The 20,886-nt window shown below is 36.4% G+C and overlaps 1 protein-coding gene across 2 annotated transcripts in view; it reads right to left on the bottom strand.

Annotated features, from left to right (window-relative positions):
* The window catches only part of LOC149848265 (F-box/LRR protein), a 37,259-nt gene that overhangs the window by 4,968 nt on the left and 11,405 nt on the right, over nt 1–20,886 (bottom strand). For both annotated transcript variants that reach the window (XM_089987183.1, XM_089987249.1), the window contains exon 9: nt 6,084–6,202. In XM_089987183.1, coding sequence (XP_089843309.1) covers nt 6,084–6,202 — 119 coding nt within the window. The remainder of the gene's footprint in view (nt 1–6,083; nt 6,203–20,886) is intronic.

Here is a 20,886-nt window from a genome sequence, read left to right as displayed (position 1 = left end):
AATGTTCTAGTTGAAAATGGAATAGACTTCATTTTTCCAAAAATGCAATCTTTGCAATTAATATCCTTTTCTTTACAAAATTTGTTTTCAAATGAAAAAAAATACATTTTTGAATAACTTGAATGTCCAAGTCTTTTATGCCAAATTTCAATGCTTTTATCTTGGACATAAGTACAAAAAGAGTTTGTAGGAAGGTTTAGATGATCCATATAGTAGATGTCTCCCTTCCTATGGCCTTGCCCAATTTGCTTCCCGGACTAGAGATCATTCACAAAGCAACTATTATATAAAAAAGATATTTCACATCCATGGTCAGAAATTTGGGAAACCAAAAAGAGATTCAAATTTAACTTTGAAACTACTCTTACTTTTGGGACAAAAAGGTTTTGAGAATTTTTAGAATTAAGTGTTCAAATACTTATGATTTTTAAAAAGGTTCTATTGGCCGTACAAACACATGGACTTTTTGAATTGGTGCATACATCGGTTAATGCATTTTCATCTGGGGTCATATGAAAGGATGCTCCAGAGTCTAAAATCCAAGAATACGTACCGGGTGATGATGTAGACGCAATGGCCGCACCCGATGTGGAGGAAGTAGCTTTGAGAATTTGTTGTAGAGCCATAAATATTTGACCAAGTGTTTCTTTGAGGTTGCCACTCTTGCCCTCCTCTTCTTTGGTGGTAGATTCTTTAAGGGACGCCACCTTAGGCTTGAATGTTCCATTTAGCTTTGGGCAAGCGAGTTTAATGTGACCCGGCTCATAGCAATGATGACATATAATCATCTTTCTTCCTCCACTATTGTTTTCATGTTTTTCAAAATGGGGTGGTTTTTAGGTTTTAACATTATTACCGGGTTTGGATACGGCAAGAACTTCATCAATGTTCTTGCTCATGCCAAGCTTAGTTTCCTCTTGTGTGATTTTGGCAATAGCGTCTTCTATTGGTGGAAAAATAGATCTATGGAGGAGTGATGACCTCACTTGCTCAAATTCGGGACGTAGCCCAAACAAAAATTGGAACAATCGATCTTGTTCCATTTGTTTTTGCCTTAGTTCAATATCCTCCATAGCTACCCATTTTGGCTCTAAAAGAGCCAACTCATCCCATAGTGGATTTAATGCACTATAGTAATCTTGTATACTTGAATCACCTTGTTTAGTGGTTCTAATTTTTTTTTGCAAAAAATATGTACCCTTCATAAAGAACTAAGCCTTATTGGCTCGACGAAATTTAGCTATATTAGCACATACCTTGAGTTCAACATTGTTCATGAACTAAGCAAGGATTTTGGCGTGGTTGCTTTCCCAATTTTCAACTTTCTTTTGGTGGTCTTCAATGGCTTAGAGACGAGCATCTCCCTCAAGAGCTTTTTCATGACCTCCTTCCATCTTGGTGAGCTCCAATTGGGGTTTCGGAATAGAACCCATAACATAACCCCACAGTTTCTTACCTTTGAGGTTGTTCTCCAATGCCAATGCCCACATCATGTAGTTCTTTCCATTGAGCTTGAAGGATAAGTCGATTTTGGATTCCATGATGTCACCAAAGAGTGTGAAGAATATAGACAATATATGTGAAAATGAATATCACGCCTCTTCCTCTATGAACCGAATGGCTCTGATACCATGTAATAAAGTATGCGAAAAAATAAAAAATGCTAAAAGCATTCATAATGACCAACAATGGTCCAATACACAAAGAGAGATAATAACCAAGTCCACTATGGGACAACATAAACAAGCCTTGAGAAAGGCACAAACTAAAAATAAATACTCTTTATTGAAGGAGAGAGCTCACAAGCATGAAGAATACAAAAAGGTTCACCCCTATTTATACACCCCAAAAGGGATCTCAAAAGGAGAGCCAAAAGGGGGCTCCCATAGAGTCGTTGGGAGCCCACAACGGTCACAAATGTGACTGTTGGGGGGCCCAACGACTCTATGTGGGGCCCGTTTTGGGTTGGATTTGAGACAAGAAATAAAAAAGGAAAAAGAAAAAGAAAAAGAAAATAAAAAGTTAAAAAGAAAAAGAAATAGTTGTTTGCTAAAACAACTACGTGAAAAGTCGATAATAGCCCTATCAGGTATTATATATATATATATTTTTTTTAACAGACATACCGTTCACAGATAACTTGACAGTCCATCTAGCAACCTAAAATCACAACTGGAAAAAAAAGGATGAGGAAAACAAGGAAAGTTAGTCAAGTTAATACAGTAGTTCACTCTCGACCTATGTCACAGGGACACACCATTTTGGGTGCAGGTCCCTGGTGACACGAGCAGACATACCGACATAGAAACTGACAGTATTTAAATATTTTTAAATAATATTTTATTACATTTTATTTCGATTTCAATAAAAACCATTTTTAATGTTAAATATTCAAAAATAGTTTTTTATTGATTAAAAATTAAAAATGTCCATGTTCATGTGCCCCATTTTTGTTTTTTGTTTACAACTTTTGAGTGGAATCTGAATCCTGCGTCCTCTAGTCCACAAATCATTGTGACATAGCTCTTGACATAAGTTCTCTTAGGTGCTTGACGGTTAAAACCTTACAGATTTGTTTCACAATCCTCAAATTTGAAAACCTCAAGGGGTTTAAAGAATTACTAGGAAATGGCCCGTCCTTACAGACGGATCACACTGTCAAAGTGATAATCAATTTAAAAAGAAAAAAAAACTTTTACTTTTTTAACTCCAACTCATTTTAAAAACCTGCATCCCTGAAAATCAATTTAAAAGCATATTTTCATCAATTTCCATTTTACCACCATCTGACCCATTTATGTGATATGATCCTAATTTTTCCTTTTTATCTGCATTTAAGAAAAAGGTTATAGATTCAGGTTGGAGGCCAAAATGAACTTAATTCATTTTCACCCTTATTTTCCACCTCCACTTCACTTTTATTTTATAAAGCGAAATGTTTGGATGAATATCTTTTTAGCATTTATATATGGGTCCAAGCAGTTTTTAGAACACCTAAAACAGGTGGTATGTCAGTTTGGACTCAGCGTAAGTGGGTAGAATCATGTTTGAGACTAGGTACCTTTGATCCTAATTTTAAATTGGGTTTGAACCCAAACCCAATTCAATATGAATCATGTTGGGTACAGGTCAATAACTTAAATAATCCAACCATGTTCATTGGGTTTGGGTTTGCATCAAGACACACAGACATCAGCCTTCAATCATTCAATTGGTATAGATTTGGGATGCACAGGTCGGATCCGAAACAGCTAAAATACATTGGGAGTCAGATCTGGAACATCCAAAAATTACAAAATCTTTATCCTGGATCCGACCAATTTACAACCCTAGTATAGATTATCTAATAAGTTCACATTGGTAACTTTTAAAAAACTTATAAAAGGATTGATCATTTTAAAATCTTTTTGTAGGAATCCAACATCTCCCTCTCTCTCTCTCTTCCCTAGTTTTAAAGAGATAATAGTTGTTAATATATTGATAATTCTTCCTTATCTTCACCCCCCTCTCTCTACGTTTCCTGTTTTACTTTCTCTCATATGTGCATGAGGGGGGCATTTCGACACAACTTACAAACAATTTTAAAAAGACAGTTACACCTAGTATAATCTTTATGCCATTTTTGAAAAGTTTGTAAAGCAACATATTTTGGACCATTGCCCCTTTATTAGTTTAATATTTGGTGCTATTGAAGCCACAAAATTATACAGAACTATTGAGCTGGAAATCATGGGTTCAAGCTTTTCTACTGAATCTTACCACATAGATGCGTTCAGGATGGTTTGTTTGCTAAGGATCAAACCTTGGATTGTGTTATTTTGATCCAACAATATGATTTTTTCAGACACGAAATTTAGTGCATTGTGGACCATTAATTTTTTAATCCCTGGAAAACCTGCTTATGTGTCACAATTATAGATCACATCCATTGGATTTAATCTCCAAAAGAAATCTAAAACATATGATTTCCAGCTCAATAGTTTCATATAATTTGGTGCCTTTAATAGCACCAAATATTAACCCTATATTATATACATAGTGACAAAAGTTTAAAACGACGGAAGTCAAAAAACTCGGGAGATTTTGAATTTTTTCATAAATCTCACATTTTTTTGGCAAAATCTCGGCAATAAAAAATATAAAAAATAATTTTTATAAGAAAATATAAACAAAACACATTTTAAAATAAAAATCTCGCAATAAATATCTGATAAACCATAAATATCGCGATATTTGTCACGGTTTGAAAATCTCGCGAGATTTTTATAAATCTCACGATACTTGTTACAGAGATTATATATATATATATATATATATATATATATATATATATATAGAGAGAGAGAGAGAGAGAGAGAGAGAGAGAGAGAGAGAGAGAGAGAGAGAGAGAGAGAGAGAGTAGTTGCCTACACCGATCTGTGCCAATTGCTGCCTACGGGGCTTTTGAAGGGTACTTTTCCATGTTTTTCTCGAATCTGGTTGTACAAATGTATTCTAAGTGTTTGATTTTCTAGGAATGGACTCTTGCATTATTCGATTCCGACAGGTAGGTAGGTTTTTATAAGGTTTGAAAATCGATAGTGTAAAATTTGTAAATATCATAAATATTTAATGCTTAAAAAACAGTTTTTTTATTGAAAAACACGATCCAAGTGTCATTTCCTAGCAAATCAACCACGCTGAATGCATCTGTGTGGTCAGATTTGGGAAAAACAATTCGGAAACCCCCCTTTCGCTCGTGGTAGGCTGTCATAGATAGCTACTCCCTATATATATATATATATATATATATATATATATATATATATATATAAAGAAAAGTGGTAGCTGCCTACTGCCAGCCTACCATGAGTGGAAAGGCATTTTCAGGTTGTTTTTTGCAAATCTGACCCTATATATGTGTTTGGATCATGCTTTTTCGATAAAAAACATGGTTTTTTAAGCCTTGAATATTTATGAAAATCTTAGACTGTAGATTTTTAAACCTTATAAAAACCTACCTGCATGTTGGAATAGGATGATCCAAGAGTTTATTCTTATCAAATCAAGCATGTAGAACACATCTGCATTGTCAGATTTAAGGAAAACATGGAAAAGATCATTCAAAAGCTCGGTAGGCTACAAAAGTAGTAGTCAGCTACCACCTACTTTATACTTGGCACATTATGGGCCGTTGATTATTGAAGTCCTTGAAAAACCTGCTTATACGTTGCAATCACGTGATTCAAAACCTATTTCCTACTGAAAAAACATGTAGACCACAACTGTAGAGTCTGATCTATGAACAAATACATGAAATATGAAAAGGAGGTGATTTCTACTCAATGTTTATGTTATATATATATATGTGTGTGTGTGTGTGTGTGTGTGTGTGTGTCCCCATGTCCTAATTCTACAAAATTTGTGCCCTACCAAACATGTCTGTGTCGTGTTCCCTACCCATGTCCGTCTCTATGTGACATAAGGTAGCAATGTTATCCATGTAGAAGCAGATGTGTCCTAAAATTCCAGATAAACTCCCCTAATTAGAAGAAAAAATGGCACTCTAAGATCTAACAATAAGATGCTGACATCACTTAATTTTCTTATAAAGCAAATGCACTTTGCACCAAACATACATGCATACATATGCATATATGCAGCATTTCATCACAAGTTCATTGCATATTTTTCGACATCACAGAACTTCCAAATCCACTTTATGCATGCTGCACTTAGTTTATCTTTAATGCTAAGGTATTTTGTGTGTGGTCTGTGTGTAGATGAATGAACCATACCTTAAAAGGGATACAACTTTACGATGTTGCAACAACTTTGACAATTGTAGGCTTGCAGTGCAAAACATCCATGAGCAGAATTAAGTATGATCACAACAATATCCAAAATAGTAGAATGTATAATTAAACTGATAATTTTTTTATTTTACAGTAGATGAATCTTAGTTTCAGCAAATAACATGTATGTACAAAAATGAAACAGTTGCTCACAATGCACCAAGTAAATCAATGGTCTTTATCTATTCAGGCAAGAATCATGGAAGAACTATAATAAAATGTAAAGTAAGTTTTTATCTCAGACTTCACCCTGTAACTTCGTGCAACGCAAAAAATGTAAGAAGCTTCCCTTTCCCAGATGAAACAGCAGGTTTCCTCCTCTTGTGGACTCCAATGTAAAATGCATTACTTGCTTTCTCATTCCCAACCTATGCACAGCAATTTTTCATTTCAGGTGAAAGAAAAGAAATAAAAAAGGATCCTTAGGAATATCACTTTAGTTCCTCAACCATCAAAGAATTGCCAACGGAATTCCAATTCTAGAACAACAAAGGAATATTTAAAACAATAATTGCACATTGAAGAGCCATATAGATACCACAAATTCCAAAGCAAGAAGCAAGAAATAAATATAGACAAGCCATACATCCTGTAACAGTTCCTGTGCTAGATAATACAACAAAAAACAATCATGCTTGACTTGTGACATAGAGGTCCAAGTAAGTAAAAATATAAGCCTTTGAATAAATTGTTGGAAGATGATAAGGCAACCAAGATTTAGTCCGCTTGGCAGATTCAAAGGAATAATGTTCTTAATCACGGGAAGTGTTGTGTTTGCATGTAGAAAATTTCCATGAATAAAACTGCCTAGAACCTATGTCACATGGGTGCGGGTGCGGGCGCGGGTGCGGGTGCGGGTGCAGGTGCAGGGGTGCGGCAGGGGCAAAAATGTAATATATATATATATTACATTTATGTAAAAATGTAATATATAAAGGGGGTCAGGGGAATATGCGGGTTTTTTTTTTTTTTCAGCTGTCAGCTGCTGTCAGCAGCTGTCAGCACAGCTGCTGACAGACAGCTGCTGTCAGCTGCTGACAGCATTAATGGACCTTAATGATCCTGTCAGCTGCATAATTTTTTTTTAAAAAAAAATCGTAAGCCCATTTGGGCAAATTTTTTTTTTTTAAAAAATGGACCTTAATGATCCTGGGTGCGGTCAACGCACCCAGGATCGGGTTGACCGCACCCGGTGCGGCACCCGCACCCGCGTCGAGTCGCGTCGACGTGGGTGCGGTACCCTCCTAGCCGAATCCCTGTGACATAGCCTAGAACAATTAAAACAATATGCATATTGATTATGCATATATTTTGCATTTTATTCATACTATTTTATGCATGACCGAGTGAAAAATCGTGTTAAAAACCCATTCTTATCAACATTTTTGAGAAACTGCTTTGAAATTGAAAATATCGAAAAATAGCATATTTTAGAACTTGCCCTGCGTTGTTCAGTGTTTTGTTTAGTTTAGAAGTTTTTAATTTGTAGTTTAATTAGATTAGGAGTTAATTAACTGATTGTAATTAGTTTAGAAGAGCTTCTTTTGAAAAACACGTTTTTGAGGAAGACCCTTTTTGGAATTGGTGAAAAAATTTTAGACTTCCATAGAAAAGCGTGTTTTGAACTAATGCTTAGTATAAATAATATTTTCCAGCAAGAACCCACGTTTTGCCTTCAGAGAAAACGCAGGCCTCTGTCGCCCTCCCCCTCTTCTCTTCTTCTCCCATTTCACTTTCGGTCGGTTCCTCCCTCAGTTCTTCGTTTCCTTCTTGTTTCATCTTGCTTCTAATCCCTCTATCACAGGCTTCTCCTTGTCCCCATCGTCAGAGGCACGTGCAGCTGGAAGGTAAGACCACTTTCTTTTTCTCAACCCCTTCATCGAAAACGGATCGGAAGGTACATTTCTTCTCTCCCGTTTCTCCTTAGTTTTGTAGTTTTATTTTCTACATAGCATACATCATATCATAGCATGTGGTTTTTTTTAGTGATGGCATATTCATCACATCTAGTTTAGATTAGTTCAAGGTTTTAAAACTCGCCGAGTCAACTCGGTGACTCGACTCGGCTCGGCCCTCCAACGAGTCAACCCGACAAGGCAAACTCGGTTTGCCAAGACTCGGGCTTGACTGGGCTGAGTCACGAGTCATGGTGGACTCGGACGAGTGTTGGGCACTTTCGGCTTGACAAAACTCGCTGGAGGGATCGCTTGGACTCGCGCGACTCGGATCGAGTCACTCAAGACCCGTTGGTTCGTGATAATGGCAATTTTGAAATTGTTATTGCTTTACCTTTCAACGAAAACCCTTAAAGGTCTTTAGGGTCTTCGACTCTTCACTGTTCAAGCCTCGACGAAAGAGAGGAGAAGCCGACAAGGTGCGGTGCGGCTGCAGCTCCAGCCATCCGACGAGAACTCCGGCGTGAACAACGACGCCAACAAGGAGTTTCCGGCGTGAACAGTAACTCCGATGAAGACACATAGTGTTTTTTTGCGTTTTGTATTTCCGGCGCGAACAATAACTTCGGCGTGAACAGTAACTCCGATGAAGGCACATCGACGGTGAACAGTAAGGCATCGTCGCAGATCCGACGCATCTTCTCCAGCAAAAACAGTGCGTCGCCGCACGATTTTCAGGCGAGATTTGTGAAGGTATGTATGTTGTATGCACACACAAATTAGGTTAGTGGTGTGTACTGTGCACATACACGCAAATCTGATTTCTTTTGGTGTGTGTCATACGCACACAATCTAAGGAATACCTTAACGGGTACAGGCAGTGTTATTAAAAATGCGCCTCAAGGCGCAAAAAGCGTGCCTCGCCTCAAGGCGAGGGCCTTTGTGCCTTGAGGCGCTGGTATAAAGCGTAAAAGCCTTGAGGCGTACGCCTCAGGGCAAAATGCGCCTCAATGTGAGGCGTATGCGCCTCTTTTTGTTGGTCAAATGGGGGTCAAAGCCCCCATTTGACCAAAAAATAGATGTTATTAAACCAGGGCCCCAACCCTAATTAGGGTCAGGGGCCCTAATTTCTCATTTTTTTTCAGTCTGTCTCTCGTCTCTGGCCGTCTCTCTCTCTCTCTCTCTCTCGCATGCAGTCCCTCACTCGCCTCTCTCATCCCTCACTCGTCTCCTACTTCTCGTCTCGGTGTCTCCCACGGTGGAGCCCACGATCCCATTTTCGATGCCGCTTATGACCTGATGATGCTCAAGGACGCCAAGAATCCGGCTGCCATGAATTTTCCGGCGAGGCGAAGCCGAGCAGCAGAGCTCCAGGAAGAAAATGGGCCGGATTCCAAGCCTTCAAAGAAGAAGAGGAAGAAGAAGAAGATCAGGGCTCTCATGGATCGATCAGAGAAGTACTGATGCAATCCTTGCCACAAGGTGTTCTCTTCCCACCAAGCTCTTGAGGGCCACAGAGCCAGCCACAAGAAGACCAAAGAAGAGCTCCTCAATGCAGAAGCTGCGGAGAAGGAGGTCGTTGAACCTCTCTATGAGCTCCCCTCGCCGGAATTCGACACCGACGAGCTGTCGGCCCACCAGTGTAAGATCTGTCACAAGTCCTCATCTGGACAGGAGCTCAGTGGGCACAAGAGGTGCCATTGGAACGAAGATAGGGCTGCCGCAGCCATCATGTTGGAGGCTGCCCACTGCTCGTCCATGGCCACCATCAGTACTGAACAGAAGAGAATTCTGATCTGGTCGGGTTTCGACCTTAATGAGGTGGCGCCACTGGAAGAAGCTGGTCTTGATGCTCTATACAGTATGATCGATGTGGTTCCTGCAGCTGCAAAGCTGCTCAGGGTCGATGCTGCGACTGACAATGCCGTGTTTCTAATTCATGATCCATCTGCTTGAGTTTTTACAGTGTTTCTGGTGCACAAATCTACTGAATATGAGCTCGGATTTTGGTGTCTGGTTTCTTTCTTCTAACAGAGTAAAGCAATTTTGGGGTGCCTGGAGATGGCTTGAGCTTGAAGCAGGAGAAAACAGAGGAAATGTTGGTGTTTCCCTCACTGTTTTTTTTTTCCTTATTTTTTTCTTTTCTTTTACTGTTTAGTTCTTTTCATTTTCTCTGCTGCAGCAAAGCACAGGTATGAAGGATAACAATTTGTTTTCTGATCCTGAAAGTCACTGTAAACACCTTTTTTTTTCTGTACAGCAAAGCACAGGTATGGATGTGACTTGTAGGAGCAGAAAATGCATCAAATATTGTGTAGTGTGTAGCTTTTACTCAATAAAGAAGCTTAAAGATGTGCAGGGGGCTGGCTTTATGCCACTGACTTGCACCATTTCAAATATAGCGTGACTAAACTGTATGATCGATGGTGGTGGCATGGATCCGGATAAAATGAGGCAATGCATGCCACTTGGATATTCAGTAAAGAGCAGGTTAGCAAATACAATTGGACAATGTGAGCTATTATTTTTTCTGTATTACTCATACTATGCATACTGTTAAAAGAGGAATGTTCTTAGACAGCATTTCTGGATGTAGACTACTTATCTATCTGTTATCCAATGGAGCATATAGCATTGACTATCGAGTGATGAACAATTTTCATTTGATGAATGCTCATATAGAGAGATACTTATATTTTTTAATATGCATTTTGTTGTTAATGTTAATTTTTTATTGAATAAATGCTCATATTTTATTTCTTAGATACTTACATAGATCAAGTTGTTGCATTAATGTTACTTTTACATGTTAATCTCATATTTTTTCCGTATTTATTTGATATGTTTTATTTCTTGTAGGTTGTTGCTTCATCAATAAACCATTTCTTATTTATTTATAATTTTAGATAATTTTTATAATTTTTTTAAGTTAAATTTTTTTTTGAGGCTTACGCTTTGCGCCTCGAGGCTTACGCCTCGCCTCAGATTTTGGTGGGGCGCCTCGCTACGCCTCAACGCTTTTCACAACACTGGGTACAGGTTTTAGGATTCTGATTTGGTTTCGATTTTGGGTTCTGCCTGTATCGTTTATTTTTTTTGGGAACGAAGCAGACACTAATGGTTTTTTATTGTTGTTGTTCATGCATTGATCTTCAGTTGAAGATTCATATGTAGATTGGTTTTTAGCGTGCTTGTGTTAATAGTAAAAAAAATGATAACTTGCTTATGCTGATGAGCATATACAGTGTTCAGTTTGTGTGCATTATGTACCATGTATAGTTTTATGTGTGCATCGATTTTTGGGATCAGGTGCAGTTTTGACCCACTTGTAAATCTGTTTGCAAGGTTCAAGTGGACTCAACCTCAATCGATTTGAGGATTCATGTGGACCGAACCTCAATCGATTTCAGGGTACAGTTCACTGATTTTCTTTGATAGGTTTGGACTGATCCATAATAAAAATTGGGCTGACCAACTTTCCTTGGTGGGTTTGGACTGCTCTACAACGAAAATCAAGAGTGGCTGGACCAAATAAATCATGGCATTTTTTTAGTTCTTTCAATCATTACTTTGTGCATAATCTACTAACCGTATCTATGTTTTTAACTTTTTAAATTTAACAGTTCTAGATTTATCAAATCATCAAAGAAATGTCAGAAGAAGGATCTTCAAGGACTCCAACAACATTCACTAAAGGAAAGGACCCTGTGTGGGATTTTGGGTTCCCTCTTGATAAGAAAAAGAAGAGGGTACAATGTACTTCGTGTACAAAACAAATGAGTGGTGGAATTAATAAACTTAAGTATCATCTTGCTGGTATTAAAGGAGAGGTGGAACCATGCGCCAAAGTCGAAGAATCTGTAAGAAAAAAAAATCGTAAGAATTTGGAGTCATTTAAGGAACACAAATTATATAAGAAAAATATTGTAAATGAGATTGGTTCTTTGTTGAAGTAAATGATAATGATATGGACTTGTCAGATGAAAGTGATGAGTCTAATGAGAAAAGATATATAAAAGAAAAAAAATTGATGAATGATGCCCAAAAGCATAATCTTGATGCTTTTGTTCAAGTGAAGGAGCCAATTCTCCTTACTTTACGAAGATGATTGAAGTTTGTTCCTCAGTAGAAATGAGATTGAAGCCGCCTTTTCATCTGAAATTTCTGGAAGATTATTACAAGAAGAAATTAAAAAAATTGATGATTATTTCAAAGAATACGAGGAGTCTTGAGCTGAAATGGGTTATTCTATTATGGCTGATGGTTGGAAAGATGCAACACAAAGGACATTGATAAATTTTTTTGTTCATTGTCCAAGGGGCATTTACTTCTTGAAATCAGTTGATGCAACAAGTATCGTGAAGAATCGAGAAAATTTATTTAAATTATTTGACGAAGTAGTGGAAACAGTAGGTGCAAAGAATGTTGTTCAGGTATATCATTTTGTTCTTTTGTAATTTTCTATTGAACACTGATATTTATAATTTATCTAGTATGTTAATAATGTTTTGAAATTGAAAAATGACAGATAATCACAGATAATGCAACCAACTATCAAGCAGTTGGAAAGATGTTGGAGGATAGGAGAAAAACCATATTTTGGACTCCTTGTGCAACTCATTGCATAGATCTCATGCTTGAAGATTTGTCTAAGATAAAAAGCATAGCTGGATGCGAGGAAAAAGGAAAAAGGATCACGAAGTTCATTTACAATCATACTTTTGTTTTGAACCTAATGATGACTCAATTTTCCAATAAGAAAGAAATTCTAAGACCGGTTACTACAAGATTTGCCACTAATTTTATCATGCTTCAATCTTTGCTAGAACATCGAAGTGGTCTTAGAAAAATGATGGCATCAGATGAATGAAACAATTCAAAATATTCATCATATGCTGAGGGGAAAGAGATGGAGGATATTATATTGAATAGTAATTTTTGGAGAGTCGTAGAATCAACTGTTAAAACTATAGAACCTCTAGTCAAAGTTTTGAGAGTGGTCGATGGAGAAGAAAATCCTACAATGAGTTATCTTTATGAAGCTATGGATAGAGCCAAAGAGGCTATAAAAGAAATTCAAGACAATCAGAAAAAAAAGTATAAACCTTATTGGAAAATAATTGACAATCGTTGGGAAAATCAACTTCATCACCCTCTTCATGCAGCAACATACTATCTCAATCCCAAATACCATTATAGTCCACAATTTTCTAAGGTATGTATTTGTTTATATCTTTTTATTAATTATTTTAACTTTTGAATATGAACTTTCTTTTAGCAATTATCATTTTAATGTATTTGACTATTTGCACTATTTCATGCAATTCACAAAACATCTTGAAGTAAGGCGTGGTTTAATTAAATGTATTGAGAAGTTGGAGCCAAATATTTCAGCTAGAGTAAGAGCATGCAAGCAATTTGAGTTATTTGAAGACGCAAGTGCAAATTTTGGTACTTCTATAGCTGTTATGACTAGATATGAGCACAAGCCAAGTGATCTATCTTTAACATTATTGTTGTGTTGTGCAAAAGAATATTTCTTTAATCAACTTCACATTTTTGTGTCTTTTGGCTTTATGCAACAATGTGGTGGAAAATGCATGAAATATGTGCCCCCGATCTCCAAAAAATTGCTATTCGTATACTTAGTCAAACATGTTCTTCATCTGGATGTGAACGAAATTAGAGTACCTTTGATCAAATTCACACTAAGAGAAGAAATAAATTGGCTCAAAAGAAACTTAATGACTTAGTGTTTGTCCATTATAATTTACGTTTGAGAGAAAAACAATTAAAGAGAGCATGTCTTGACCCAATTTCTTTGGACAATATATATTTGCAAACACCAATGGATGAATGGGTCATGCAAGAAAGAGTTTTAGATGGAGATGAGGTAAAACCGTAACAGTTTGTTTGATATTTTAACTTGATTAAAATTCTTTTAATTTAATTTTTGTCTTTCTCTATTGCAAGCTAACTCAAATGTGTCATATTTTATTGAATGAAGGATTTCTTAAGGGACTTGGAGATGGAAGTTGAAAACATTGAAGAAGCTAATCTTATTGACGATGAAGGTGGTGATGGACTTGAAGATGAAGATGCAAGGGAAAATGCAACCATTAGTACTCCAATTCAGCCATTAATTTCTACTTCTAACTCAAGAATTGATTCAAATGAAGTTCCAAATAATAGCACTTCGCCTCTATTTGAGATTTGACTCTTGACTTGAGATATCATATTTTGTAAAAGTGGATGAATTTTGGATATTTGAAATTTGATTTTTTGGGTATCAATTTGGTGATAGACTTTGTCATTGTGTTATGATCATTAACTTTATACTTATGAACTTTGTAATTTTGTTATATGGCCATGGGCCTTATGCTTTATACTTTATATTTCTTATTTGTACAAATGTACTAGATTGTGGTGAATGGTTTACAACTTTACTCCACATATTTAGCTTATCATGTGATGATTTCTAAATTTTCAATATATTAAGAGTTGATACATAAATTTGCAGAATTGTTGTCACTCATTAAATTTATAGATTACATATGATATAATACGAGTACAAATTGAAGTGAAAACTGAAAAGCGAAAGTTGATTGTTGAGATGCATTGCAGATTGCTCAAGTATCGTTATCTTTACTTTAGTTTTTACTCTTACCCTTGTAAGTTTTTAACTTAACTTTACTTTAGGGTTTGTTTCTATTGAAATATTGAATTATTGTTTTGCTTGGTTGTTCGATTTCTTGCTATTAGATGAGTAATTATAAGTTAGATATAGTTTTACTTGATATTATTTTACTTATTAATTAATTAAACTAGTAATTAAGTCATTCTACAGACCTTTATATGTTTAATGGACAATTTATATATTGTTTTTCTTTTAAAATCAAAAGTTAACAAAACTCGGTCCGAGTCACCGAGTTGACCCGCCGAGTCACGAGTCAATAAAGAACGAGTCGAATCCCGAGTCACGGGTTTTAAAACCTTGGATTAGTTTTATTTTTTTCATCATCTAAAAAAAATAAAATAACTTAATCTAGTTTAGTTGATTTTCTTGATTTGCGCGTAGAATAATAATATTTTATTCAAATTGGTAAATTTAGCATAGAGTTTTTTGATATTTTCATGATTTTTAATTCAGTTTATGTTAGATCTAGGTTGGAATTAGTCCAGATCACGTTTTTAATACTCGGTATTTACTAGATTAATTAATTAGTTTTTTTTATCATTAGTCGGTTTAGTCTTTTGTAGTTTTTTTCTTAATCTTTTTAGATTGCGTCAAGTAGATCGTATTTTTTATTTAAACCCAGTTCTAGGTTAGTTAATTACTGTTCAATGCATACAGTTAAACTTTCATTTATAGTAAATTAGTTTTTAGTTAGATTATTTATTAGACTAGGAAAAATCGGTAAAACGTAGATTAGCATTTTTTTTTAGTTTTTTTTACTCAGCCACATAACGTAGATTTAATTTCTGTCAGTTAGATAACTATTTTGTTTAGTTCAAGAAGTTTTTACTTCACTGCTTAGATTAGATTAAAATATTTTTTTGTGGTTAGCCGAGTTATGCATTCTTTCAATTAGCAAGTTTTATTTAATTAATATAGTTGACGTTAATGATCTAAGCTGTAGGTTAAATTCAGTTTTTAATTTATTTAGTCAGCTATAATTTTATTTAATTTACGTTAAGTTTGTTTAGTGTTATTTCAATCTGCAATTTAGAATTAAGCTAGTCATTAAATAATAATAGTCAAGTTTTGTTTTGTTTTTTTGTTCTTTTGTTCATTGTTTTTTTAATTAGATTAAATAGCTTGGTTAAATATTACATTATTTCCAAGTTTGTTAATTAGATTAGTTCAATCTTGAATTTTGTACATGTTTTCTTATTTGTCATTTGTTAGTTAGTTAGTTATTAATCTTATATATCTAGTTTTTATTTTTGTGATTCTTGCAATTTAGTTAATGTTTTTGTTAGTCAACATTCTTGTGTGTTAGTTCTTGTTAGTCTTGCTACTTATTAATGTTAGATTAGTTAATTAGTTAGTCATTCATATTAGTTTAATCCCTTTCATGATTTTCAGCTAGCTTAGTTTCTTGATTTCTTAGTTAATTTGTAGTTAGTTGTTACAAATTAGTTTCGTTTGTTTGGATATTTTGTCATTTAGTGCTTTAGGTTGTTAGATGTAGTTAGTTTGTTCTTAGTAGTTAGATTCTTGTTTTTGTGATTTTTTCTTTAAACTAACCTTGATTTTGTGTCTAGTTTTTCGTTGTTTTGTCCTTATTTTGTGTTTTTGTTTTGCAGGGAAGCAATTAAACGTGCGGTGAGCCCTCAAAAGGCCCGTGGAGCCCTCAGAGGGGGCCTCTGAATAAAATATTAATAACTCTTATAAGCCTGCTTATATAAAGGAAAGCAGTGAAGATCAAAGAGAATACAAGCTCAAGCAAGACCTTTTTTCTTTTCTTTTATATTAGGGTTATTTAATTCATTAATTTGGGTCTGTAATAAAACCATTTATTATTATTTTTGAGCCCTCTGCAAGAGTATAACACATTGTAATAGTTATTTTCATATATTTTTATTTTCAAGGCAATAAAGAGTAGATTAGTTTTACGTGGAATCCCGTTCCCTGAGATCAACCCGGACTCCACCACTCGTGCGAGTGTGAATACCCCAAATTTTTCAAAAAGTTTGTAAATATTTCCTTTTTGCCCTTTATCTTCATTTTCTGGGTAATTGAGTCACTTTTAAATCTAAATTCCATTTTATTTCTCAAGTTTTCTGAAATTAAATTCATTTTGTATATCTGACTCAATTTCGGATCCGGATCCAGATAAAAGATCCAAATCTGAGCTTCGTTGTCCAATTTTTAAATCAAATTCTCAAAATTATTAAAATAACCTTTTAACAGGCTCGGACAGTTTCTCCGGTGTCCGTTTGGATCCATCGCGTATATTCCTCAATATCGAGGTTTAAAACTCGAATATTTTCTCAAAACTTGGGTCCAAAACCCATTTTCTGAAGAAATTTTCCCAAAATAGCCTGGAAAACCTTCTTTTGTAAATATTTCTCAAAAATACAAAAAAATTAGTTTAAATCCTTGTTTTCCGTAAATTTTAGGATTTTATTCCAAAAATATCAAAAAAAAATGTAGAAAATGAAGAAAAGAACAAAAAAATAAAAAAATATATAGAAAAAGAAAAAAAATAAGTTGTTGAAAACTTTCTTTTTGAAAACATTTTCTAAAAAACCTTTTTTTGAAGAACTTTTAAAAAGGGGGAGCGCTTTTGAAAATCTTTAAAAACCGAAGTTCATCTTTTCATAAAGGCTTTTAATGAAAACCTGAGGGTTTCGAGAACCCTCTCGAATCCTCTCTCTGGCCATCGCCCTCTCTGGCCCAAAACCCTCTTCACGAAGCTTCCATCGCCCGGCCATCGCCCTTCTTTTTGCCTACCCTCTCCCTCCTTCGTCCATCTCTAACAAAATCCCCATTCACGAAGCCTCCATCGCATTTCACCTCCCCATTTCCTCCTTCCTTCTTCTCCAACCGCTTCTTCACCCCTCCATTACTCTGATCAACAATCACCTCTTCTCCCCTTTTTTTGCGTCACTGAAGAGAGATCTGCCCTGCAGCAAAGCCGACTTCATCTATACCGAAAGAGGCGGATCATCCCTGCAGTAGTAATCTGAATCCCTGGTCTTTTTTTTTCTCGATCGACTGAAGCAAATCCATTCACCATCGGGCATCAGAAGGAACATTGCCCCTCTTGAATCACCGAAGAGCATCCATTGCTCTGGTGCCTTCATCAGGACCCATCTGAACTCCTCATTTTCAAAACCCCTGCAAACCACGGTAAGTATCCTCCTTCTTCCCTTTATTTTTGATTTTTTTTCATTTTCCTACGTTTATTCCATTGATTTGCCTATAGCAAACCGAGCTGCCTCCGTGCGATATTAACGGAACGCCCAGTTCCAACAGTTGCCCCCTGTGTTATCATTCACTTGTGTTGATGTAAGCGTGAATCTCTGTCTAGGCAGTTTAGATCCAATGCCCCTTTTGTGATTCATCATCGGCCACATCCGATTCTCCTAGAATATTATAAAATTTTGTAAGGAATTCATAAGGATGTCGTCTCTTCTATATGGCTGATGCAAGAATTTCAGTGGTTCCACGGTAAGACTATAACCAGTAAGTAGATTATTACATCTTCCGCAACACACCGGAAATGCCCCACTGAGAGATCAATGGCTCTGGTTTTCACCCTGATAATTCCTTCTGAAATTAGTCCTGGATCCATTGGTAAGGTCACCTGATGCTACAATTCCTGTTACAGCGTTTGTATATCAATAGATTTCAAATATCAAAATCCATCTCTGCATTTTGCGTTTTCAGAAGCACTGGCACTAATTCTAGCTTTTTCGTTCACAGTAGTTTAGTTTACAGCACAAATCACCCATTCTGCATAATCTTTCTTTTGTTATATTACTGCTTGTTTACGTTTTTCCCTGTCTACATACCGTATATGTATGTCTGTTCATTTGTTACATTTAAGCATTTGCACTTCTGCGTCAAGTATCGTGATCCCCAAATGCATCTCATTTGTTGTTCCATTGCATCATGCTTACCAGCGATCACCTCTATTTGTTGGTAGTTCCAAAGGAAAAAAAAAGAAATGCAGGTGAAGTATCATTGTTTGTTAAGAAAAAGAAAAGGGGGAAGGTAATGCTTTCACTAGTTTTGAGTTACTTTTCAGCATTGGATAGGAATAAATTCACTTGAAGTGTTATTTGCCTTTGATTTTGGGGTATTGTGTTTTCTAATCCATAGTTCCAGGTTTCATGTTGTCATCCCTTGTATTTGTAATGGCATCACGTGAGGCTCCATTGTAAGTAGTGGTATCGTCTCTATCAGTCCTTCCAAGCAAACATTAAGCAGAGAAATTTCCCTTGCTCATGATGAAATGAAAGAGAAGCTAATATCATATCCCCAGTCGCTTGCGGCATCCAAACATAGTGCAGTACTATGGATCTGAAATAGTAGATGACAAATTGTATATATACCTGGAATATGTTTCTGGTGGTTCTATACACAAGCTGCTGCAAGAGTATGGAGCATTCGGTGAACCTGTAATTCGGAGTTATACTCAACAAATTCTCTCTGGCCTTGCATATCTGCATGCGAAAAATACTGTCCACAGGGACATCAAAGGTGCAAATATACTTATGGATCCAAATGGCCGTGTAAAGCTGGCAGATTTTTGGAATGGCAAAGCATATTACTGGCCACTCATTACCATTGTCATTTAAAGGGAGCCCATACAGGATGGCCCTTGAGGTTATTAGAAATTCAAATGGTTATAATCTTGCTGTGGGTACATGGAGTCTTGGATGTACTGTGTTGGAGATGACTACGACAAAACCACCATGGAGCCAGTATAAAGGGGTTGCTGCACTATTTAAAATTGGAAACAGTAGGGAGCTTCCTGCAATTCCTAACAGCCTATCAGATGAAGGAAAGGACTTTGTGAAGCTGTGTTTGCAACAAAATCCATCAGATCGACCTACAGCAGCTCAACTACTGGAGCACTCTTTTGTTAAAAATACTGCGCCATTGGCTAGGCTTGATTTCAATGGGGAGCCTCCTGAATTGGATAATAATGTTACAAACATGATGAGACATATGGGTGTTGGATATGGTAGACAGCTTTCCCCACTTGATATGGAAGCCACAAACTGTCCAACAACGTCAAGGAGCAAAATCTTTTCAGACATCCAGTGATACCACAGAACATGTCATTGCCCGTATCTCCCACTAGAAGTCCTCTCCAGGCCAGATCCCCGAGCCATATGAATGGACGGATATCTCCGACATCACTCTCAAGCACTACTTCTGGCTCATCCACACCGCTTACCGGTGGTAATGAAGCAATCCCATTTCATTTGAGACATTCATCAACTTATGCAAATGGAGGTTACTGTGGCGTGCAACCAGAATGTCCTGTTTTTCGGGAAAGAATGACTACAGAAGGTAGTATTCTTGAACTCTCTTATAGACATGTACCGCAAGTTACATGGGTCTGCTGAGAAGATGTAGAGTTGCTCTTGAAGATGAAAATTTGAAGAAGAACCATTATGAAGATGTCTTACCATTTGACAATTCAAGAGTTGTTCTTGACTCGAGTAAGGATGACAAGTTGTTGGGAAATGGCTATATCAATGCTAGCTTCATCATGGTATGCATTTATATGGTTTTCATGTGTGTGTATAGCATTGCAGAACTTAGTTTGATTCAGAGTATATTATTCCTTCACACAATATGCATAAGGTATCTGGTTCTGTATATTCCTTTTAACCACTTCAGTCATGACTTCATATAGCCTGCTTCTGTTGGAAATGTTTCTTGGTTTATAGCTACACAAGGTCCATTGCCTGAGGCTTTTGAGGACTTCTGGAAGATGGTAATCCAATGCCACTATCCCATGGTTGTCATGCTTACTCGGCTGGTTGATAATTACAAGGTGTTTCATTGTCTGAGTTTCAAGGTAATTACATAATTGTTATGATACTTCATGATAGGCTTTCTATTTTAGTACTTACATTTTGTATGCAAAATCTCCTGTGTTGGCGCATTGCTATTTGCATAATCCATGTAGTTTTGACCTATGGACTTTAGCAGAACTCTCCTATTTTGGTCTCTTTCAATCTCTTTGGTCCTGCACCCTGTTAGCATTCAGGGAACATTTGCTCTGCAAACGTTCTTTGTTAACAATTGTTGAAAGCTACCCCGCAAAGGTAGGTTGTTTACTGACTGTAAATCAGGATGCGTACACTTGCAAAGAATCGAGAGAATCCACCAGATGGGTTCATGTACCCAGGTGGATGGAAGGTGTTGGTTGAGTACTATGACACTCTTGCTCCTGCAGATAGCAGTGGCAAAAAAACGTGAACCTGTCCCTGCTTAGTATCAACTTTACTGTTGGACAGTTCCAGATTTGGAACAAACAGAATTCTTCATGTATAATTGTAGCCCAAAGCTTTATGCAATCTCTCTATCAAACCCAAGTTAGTGTCTTGGGCAACATTATAGAGATCAATGGTGTGATAATTGTGCTTGTAAATGGATAGCTGCCCATTAATCCCTGATGGGTGAT

The sequence above is a fragment of the Nuphar pumila genome, chromosome 1, assembly GCF_984573655.1.
Source record: "Nuphar pumila chromosome 1, dmNupPumi1.hap1.1, whole genome shotgun sequence".
Taxonomy (NCBI): Eukaryota; Viridiplantae; Streptophyta; class Magnoliopsida; order Nymphaeales; family Nymphaeaceae; genus Nuphar; species Nuphar pumila.
Note: the sequence above shows the minus strand (reverse complement) of the source record. Positions and strands in the feature narration are given on the sequence as shown.